The sequence below is a fragment of the Drosophila obscura genome, unplaced genomic scaffold (assembly GCF_018151105.1).
Source record: "Drosophila obscura isolate BZ-5 IFL unplaced genomic scaffold, ASM1815110v1 contig_192, whole genome shotgun sequence".
NCBI lineage: Eukaryota > Metazoa > Arthropoda > Insecta > Diptera > Drosophilidae > Drosophila > Drosophila obscura.
The window spans coordinates 398,508-406,825 of record NW_024542781.1 but is presented as its reverse complement, the minus strand read 5'-3'; the positions used below and the strand labels follow the sequence as shown (position 1 = coordinate 406,825).

General features: G+C 46.0%; 1 protein-coding gene across 2 annotated transcripts; it reads right to left on the bottom strand.

Annotated features, from left to right (window-relative positions):
- Positions 1-1,952: 1,952 nt before the first annotated feature.
- LOC111073020 lies at positions 1,953-2,873 on the bottom strand. 2 transcript variants are annotated; one of them, XM_022365136.2, is made up of 2 exons: positions 2,543-2,873; positions 1,953-2,242 (listed from the first exon to the last, which is right to left on the bottom strand). In XM_022365136.2, the coding sequence occupies exons 1-2, from the start codon at positions 2,871-2,873 to the stop codon at positions 1,953-1,955; spliced, it is 621 nt and encodes a 206-aa protein (XP_022220828.2). The 2 variants fall into 2 exon arrangements, with proteins under 2 accessions (XP_022220828.2, XP_022220829.2); XM_022365137.2 differs by having other exon boundaries at positions 1,953-2,239.
- Positions 2,874-8,318: the final 5,445 nt, after the last annotated feature.

Genomic DNA, 8,318 nt, shown 5'->3' with positions numbered 1-8,318 from the left:
GTCCAGCTGGGGCATGGCATCTCATCCTCAACTGGCACGAGTATGGGGGCGCAGCGATTCGTATAAAGAATTTGCGGTATTTGGGTTAAATATTAATTTACATTCGAAACGGGGAGCGCTCAGCTGATGGCAGGCAGCATCATTGAAAAGTGAAATTTTGTGGCAGCGACTAAAATGTAGGCTGCGTGACACTTTCAGTCAGCTTCAGCATCGGCTTCAGCATCAGCTCCAGCTCCAGCTCCAGCTCGTCTTGTCTTGGTCATTTTCCAAGCTCATCGAACGACGATTAATCAGCTAATTTCTTTATGAACTTTCATTTATGCAGTGGAGTGGACCGATGACAGCAGCCCAAGCGGCAGCATTCACACACGTCGTCGTCGGCGTCGTCATTATCATCATCTTTGAAGTTTTCGTGCTCATAAACCCAGTCGCATGAGGTTTTATTGTCAACCAACGACTGGTAGGATGCCCGAACGATGATAATAACGATGATAAAAATCAAAGAGTACCTACAACTTAGAGAATCTATTTCGCGCAACTACTGTTGCGTTTATATAAACTCCAGTTTGCGGCGATCATAATCAAATTGTAAAACAACAAATTCACTTTTATGAACTTATTTTATAATTTAATTACAGGCGGCAGACGAGACGAGACATTGACCAAACGCAAGCTCAATTCGAGCTCGTAAACCGCCGTTGAAAAGGGAAAGTTACCAACAATATCCCAGCGGCAGCAGCAGCAACAGCAGCAGAAGAAGAGGCAGAATCGGCATTGGCAGCAGCCACCAGAGTAGCCACCACCGTAGTAGACACAGCAATTAGGCAGGGGCGCAAGGTTCGTGGCAGAAGCAGAGGTGGAGTTGTAGGTAGAGGTAGAGCAAGTTGCTCTCGGGTATGGCATGCGGCATGGTATCCCTGCCGAGCGCTTAACGGGTTTTCTGTTCGAGTGCTGTGGTTGCTGTTGCTTTTAATGATATTGTGTAACAGAACGCAGCGTGCCCAAAAAACCAAAAAACAGAAAAAAAAAATAATTCAGGTCTGTCATGGCAGTTATTTGTTGTTGCTGTTGCTGTTGCCCATGGCAGTTTAGGTGGTCGTCGTGGTCCGACCAACGACCGTTGAAGCCACCAGAAAGAACCGTTGTGCTGCCAAAATACAGTGAAAGTTGGCCACGCATTATGCAAATTCCATCCGCAGCCCGTATCTGTGCTCGTGTACCAGATTCCACCGAAAATAAAAGTTCAGATTCAATCTCCAGCAGAGAATGAAGCTGAATGGTATCTGAACTCTGATATCCGGTATCTGGAACCAACATCGATAAGAGTGCAAGAAAGCTGGCTGACAAATGATGACACCATGCCCAAGCAGGAGGTAATACGAACTCGATTTCTTTGGCAAGACGAACTCCCAATGCTCTTCAATGTATAAAACATTTTTTCCAGCTGATAAACCCAAAGTACAGGGTAGCTAAGTGCGGCAATGAAAACTGTTAGCTAGCGCAAGGCTAGCTTTTAGTATCCACCTAAGAGTACCCAAACCCTTGAAAATTTCAAGTTTCCTGAACAAACTATGTGGCCCGATGCGAGGCCAGTGTATAGCGACAAATATACAACTGATGTGGCCATGTGTAGGTTGCCTTCTGGTGCCGCCTGCTTTGTGCTGTTGATGCTGGCAACACAATACGCGAGCTCTGCTCAAATAAACTTTCACCGATTTCATAAACCAAAGAGCAGCAGCATCCCAGGCAGCAACAGCAACAGCAGCAACAGCAACCGTAGCAAGAGAGCGACACGACTGTCCAGAGTCCATATCAGACGAGTCAATGTCTCGAGTGTCTCGCCACTGCACTCCACTCGGTTGGGAACAGAAACAACTTGTGTGTATTGCACGATGGATAAGTTATTAATATGCTACATAGGAACTAACAAAGAGCGCAACAACAGCAGGGAATCAATTCCAGCCCGTGTAGGCGATGGGTTGCTGACCCGTGGATCGGCGCCGGCGTTTGTGATGGTGTCCCTCGCCGGTTACGTACGAAATGCTGTGACTGGATTCTCCGCCATGCTGCGCTGCCGTTTTCAGACCCAGCATTCCGGCCATCATTAGAGCCACCATAGACACGCCGAGCGCCTTCATGGCCAATGCTCCAATGCCGCCGAGTCCCAGCACGGCCATCATTTTGCCAAACATCAGGGCCATGGCCAAAAGCATTCCCTGGCCCTTGTCCTTTTTGCGGGCTTCTGAAAGAAATACAAATACGCCACAGCTATGAGTGAATTCCATCTGGCATGCAGCACTGCAGTGCTGACACATTTTGGTTCGTTTTTTGCTTGGCTTAATGCGGCTCTGTGTCGGAATTCTAGCCTTTGTGCTGTGCAGTTTTTTGGCTCAAATACTTTAGCTATGTGGCTCTGACATGCTCGTACATAACTGATGCCTGGACATGCACGAACTCCAAATTTCTTGTCAGGCATTCAGTTATATTTGTGCAGAGTGCTTAATGTCAAATTTCTTCTCACTTTAATCCACAAGAAACGCACCTGAAACCTCGCCCTTGGTCTCGTCTTCCAGTAGGTAGGCCAGCTTCACATTCACCTCGTGGTTTCGCAGATAGAAGGCCAGACTGTCCAGCAGGCCCTGCTCGGAATCGGAATCCTCCTCGACTGCTATGGCATTTGGCAGCGGCACAATCTCCAGTCCCCGTACCACCACCAGCGGCTTGTCGCTTTTGTTTAAGTTCCTCAGGACGTTGCGTAGGGCGCGCTCGCCCCGGCAGAAGAGCGTGGCGGTGGGGTCCTGATCGCAGTTCTCCGCAGACCGAGCAGTGGAGAGGCCCAGCAGAAGGCAGAGCAGTGGCAAGACGCGGAACATGTCGGCAATACGTTTCAAGTTCAACTAAAAGCCTTGACAATCACCTGGTCATATTTTATACTCCACATTTCCCGGGGCCACTTTCCCAGAATGGCCAATCTGCGGCCTGGCCAGGCCAGACGGCCAGTGAAGCATCTCGGCATCCAAATTGTCACAATTGTACAAAACAATGGCGCTCCTGTTCGTTGAAAAGAAAAATGCTTTCGGTTCGCGTTTCTTTGGCTTTGCGTTCGCTTTTGCCGTGCAATTTTCTTCTTCAGTGGCCGTTGCAATTTTTTCAATTTTCAACGGTCAGTTGGTCGACCGGCCCGTGGGATGCGCTCCGCTGGTTCTTTCTCTCCATCTCTGGCATGGAATGGTTCACTCAACTCGATGGCAGCTCTCCATCGCCACCAAATTATACAAATTAGAAGTGGTCAAAGTGCTGCTGGGCTTGTTCCTAGCACACACCTAGTAGCAGTAGCAGTACCAGTGCCCCATACACCAGTCTGCGATTCTCTTGCACACCCAAACAACTCCATTAGCCGACACCGACACGCCACTATGGTGGGGCGGTGGGGAGGAGGCGGGGAGGGAGCGTGTAAGCCAAAAAAAGCGAAAGTTACCCCGCCCCAGAGATGAGCGATGAAGACGTTTAGTAGCAATTTGCGTTTGACTGCTCATGCAACGGTCATAAAAATGGGTCGCTCGACCGTAGAAATGGTAACAGGGTGCCACGGTTAGCGTGTAGCGTATCACAGGTCTGCGGGGTTTTGTGAGGCCATCATTTAATTAGAAAGAGGCAGCCAGAGAGTCTTCTGTGGATTTCATAAGACAACAGCCACCAGCCAACAACCGAAAACCAAACAACATCATATTTTGTTCATCTTTTTGGGGTATTTTGTAATACCACAAAACTTATTAATCAAGTTATCGTGACTTTGGTCCATCGGAGCCGCGGAAAGAAATCAACTTTTCAGCATCAAAATCCCCCATCGATCGTCATTATTGCCATTTCTCTGGCACTGCCGCTCCATTTGAGAGTGATGATCATCAATGATGATCATCAATGATGATGATGATCGACTGCGCTCCCAAAGAAATAACTTTCACTCTCAATGTATTAATTTTTATATTTATCATATTGTTGTCCAACACAAACACACACACACACACAGATACACATGCACACATTTTCTGGAAATTTTGTAGACCCAAAAAAAAAACTAAATACATTACCGCAACAACAGTAAAAACCAACCAAAAAAAAGTCAAGTCAATACGTTATTGAACCAAAAATTGATCTGAACTCGTTACGTTTGCCTTGTGTCGGTGTCGGTTTTGGTTTTGTGTGTCGGTGTCGGCCATAGTGACGGCAATAAAAAGAAAGTCTCTCCCCCTGGCAGCAGATCATCAGCTTCAGATTCAGATTCAGGTTCACTGGAAGTGGAAGTGGAGGAAAGTGCTGGGCAGACAAAAGTTCGATTCGCTTCATCTGAGTGGGGGCCCATTGTGGCCTAACGTGAATCTGAATCCAAATCCAAATGCGGGTCTCTATCTTTATACGAATCGGCAACTTGTTATAATTGATTGTTGTGCAGCATCATCATCATCATCATCATTAGAAGAGTCTCAGTTTATTTGCGGCACATTCAACAATGGGCCCAAAGGTGCAACGTGCATTGTACTGCACGGAATCAAGTTGATTGAATGAAGCAGCAATTGTTAACTGAATTGGGTGGGGCGGAGGCTGAGACTGAACCTGAGGCAGGTGAAGTATGCATGACTAATGGATAGTTAACAGACACTTGGATCGGATTGGGTTTTATTTGATTACTGTTCTGCTGCAGAGAGATTCTATAGGAAGCCTGGAAAAATACCATAGTCTCTTTAGCTCTTACATTTAATATTGATTCGATATATAATATAATTTCTATGCAGAAGGTTGAAGCTAAATTTCATTGCTACATGTATTATTAATTTTCATACATTTGAAAAATTCAGAGTCTTCATTTACGAGGCTCTACTGTGTGTGTCAACTCCTGGAAGTATGCCACAAAGACAGTGAACTTCTTGCGGCCGAAAAGTATGCAACACATTTGTGGACCGCAAAACCTTTTTATTACCGGATGAAAATCAGCCACAAAGTGCAATGAAATCTTGTGTCCTGCGGTTTTTGTGAATCAGCAGCAGGAGCCATAACTTAAATCCGGCAACTGCCACAAAAAAAGTCTGCAAACTGCTGGCAGATGCCACGGCAACCGCAAATGTGTTTACATTTGACACGCACTGGTGAAATCCAATAGAAATAGTTTTTAATTATAAAACAATTAGATTAAAATAAATTAAACGAATCGCTGGGCTCAGGCAATCGATAAGCCAAGTGTAGAAAAACAACCGAAGAAAACAAACAAGGCCCCGCAGTGCGGTTGAAACGCAAGCGAAATTTGTGCCGGTGAAAACAAAGTTGCAATGCAACTGAATGAGTGGCAAAAGCAAACAACAATATGCCACGTAATTGGCCGCAAAATAAACAATATTATTGGAAAGAAAATAAAACCCATTTTAAATAGCTAAAAAGCTTTAATTGCCCGCCAATTTCCAGGCGACTTGCATTTCTTGCATGTCCCCTGACAATTTTGGCTGATTGACTGCCAGAGAGTCAATTCGATTGTCAGCCTTGACAAATCCGGTGGTCATGCTGGGATGTAGCATTCCGGTGGCGAACAACTTTTGCAGCTCAAGATGGGTTGTATTATGTCAGAGTGAACAATTCCAAGAGCACCTGAGTGCTCTCACAAGGAATTCGTCCGTTTCGAGTTTCGTCAAGTCAAAGTGCCTTTCAATGGACTCGCCGTTGAATTGCTTATCAAAGAAGCCTGAGCGCAAATAGCTTAGAAATTGAATAGGAATGCAGCGGAAACTTTAGCTCTTGGCGCCGTTGCATCCTGGGCCAAAGACAGACAAAGTTTCGCCATAAACAAAGTGGCCAAAACTTTTGTGGAGCAGCTCAGGCAGCTCCTTTGCAGGTTGTAAAATTTTAGGAAGTAAGTTTCAATTAGCACAGGTCAAAGCACTTGCAGAGGTTTCAATAGGACTATTAGGTCAGATCTATATCCAATTTCTTTGATGCAGTAAAAGACTTTTGTCTTTGGCTGGCATTTGGATTTGATTATAATGAAACACTAATTTTATTGTGGCAACTTTTAGTTTCACTTAAGTGCGTTCACTGTGGGCTCCACCCCTTTCAAATATTGAAATCAATGCCAATTATGACGAGGCGAATTTCCAAGAGCCAAATACGCCGCTGGCTGCCCCGCCCTGTCGGTCCAAGCGGATCCGGTTGCAGTCAAGGATCATTAAACTGCGATGGCACACGTAAACCCAAAGACACAGGCACAAATCTGGACCTGCGGATGAATGCGGGCAGTTGGATGAATGGCGAGTATTCGCGGCATCGGATTACCGCTTTCGGTTCGACCAACCGACCAACCGCCCGCAACAACTTGCAGAGAGCCGCATCGTCACTTTCCTTTCAATGCCTATCCTCGGCCTGGGCTTTGGTCCAGGCCTCGGCCTGTCCGTCCGGCGCATTGTTACAATTGCGTAGCAGATGCTGCTGCGGCTGAGAGTTGAGTGCTTCACTTTCTTGGTAAGCGAAACCACGCCAAGTCGCCTCGCATTACTTGTGCTTTTGTGGCCAACGCTGCCATTGACCGTCGCGGTGGCCAGTTGCCGTGGCCAAGACCAAGACGCAGCGCCGGATTATGCGTTGCTCTTTGAGCTCGGAAACTGGGTATTGGGTGTCGAGTTACCAGATTATGGTTATTACAATGGATGGGATAGCCAGATGGATAGCATAGCTATAGCAGTTGGATGGCTCTAAAATGGTGCCACAGCAAGAATGGTCGAGGTCTGATTGCCACTGCCACTGCCACTGCCTCCAAATTGCAGACATCGCAGCCACGGCTCAGCCACAATTATTTCGCTCACTCGCGATGGTCTGCGTGCCAGCCCAGGCGGATTCTCTGCTGGCTGCCTCAGTGCCTCAAAAGTGAATATTTATTAGCCCGCTCATGATATGATGCGCTGACGAAAACTGTTTTATTGGCTGCATCTGCCTCCCGATCCATCCCCCCGTTCCATTCCCCGCTCCCTACACCGCTCTAGTGTGTGCAACAGAATGTAACTGAGCCGAGCCGAGCCGCAGACGCGCCACGCCGCTGCGGCGATCTTTGAAAAACGAGAGCTAATAGTTCGTTTCACTTTTCTTTTATTATTTATTTATTTATTTATTTTGAATTGTGGCGCTGCGCCGGCTGCTGCCCGTCCGGCGCAGGCGACGAGGCGTGCCGTACCCACATACACATATTCCTGCTCCTCCCAAGCCCAGGTGCCAGTGCCCGTCCCAGTCCCACTCCCGCTTCCTCCCTCTCCGGTTCCGACTTAATTGTCGACCGAGAGTACTCACTGCTAAGTGCTGAGTGTTGTGTGCCTTGCTTTTACTTTTGCCTGCGAAAATTGTTTCTCGCGCAAATTACTGGCAAATTAATGAGCAGTAAATTAGCCGCATTAGCCGTACACCGACCACATGCCGTGGACGCCGGCGGTGCAGACAATTTGCCTGGCCACGGCCAACGACCAACGACCAAGCCCCTCATATGAAGTGCCCTGCAGCTCCACCTGAGCGACTCTGACTTTAATGTCATGTGGTTCATTCAATTGCTCGTAATTCGATCACCCTTTGACCCTTTTGGGAGTGACTGTGGCTCCATCCCGAGCACGTGAAAAGAAGGGGATGCATGCAAAACAAAGCGAATTTCATCCAGGCAAATGAACTGGGGCTCGCCACAGTGGGCCGGATTGTGTTTAATCAACACTAAATTCAGAACGAGATTTTCCGGGGCCATTGGTACATATTAGGATAAAATAATTGTGTTTCTGCCTACTTGAATTACTTTTAACGGATTTTCAATAATGTACTCAGTTCTTTGTAATACGAGGAACGAAAGGGTAGCGAATATTCGAATTATGAATGGATTTTGGGGAATAGTTTATTGTTTATTAGGAAATTATATTGTCGAAGGTTGGAGCCGAAGGCTCCGCGATGCTAGCCCTCCATACAATTAATTTTAATATTATTTCAAAATGTATTGAAGTTTTTTTAACAGGTTATTAAAGTTAATTTGTGGTAAAAATAAATCTATACTTATAAATTTGTCACAAATGAAAAAATTATGTAAGGGGCTAATTCGCTAATTCTCCGCAACATTTTTTTTAATGATTTCATTTCATTTTGTATTATTCTGTAGAACGGAGCATTTTATAATAGTTTTTGTGTGAAAAATTGTTTTCTGAAAAAATTGCAATTGGATTTTGATTTGGTTTTCCTTGTTTAATTTCGATGAACTCCTAAACATTAAATTAATTTAGTAAGCAGCGAACCCAGGGTTCTGCTATCTGAGT

Excerpts from the sequence above, each read along its gene's own strand:
- LOC111073020 (XM_022365136.2), bottom strand. The coding sequence starts at position 2,873 with ATGTTCCGCGTCTTGCCACTGCTCTGCCTTCTGCTGGGCCTCTCCACT. Across the intron at positions 2,243-2,542 it reads GACCAAGGGCGAGGTTTCAG|AAGCCCGCAAAAAGGACAAG; the intron begins GTGCGTTTCTTG and ends TATTTCTTTCAG.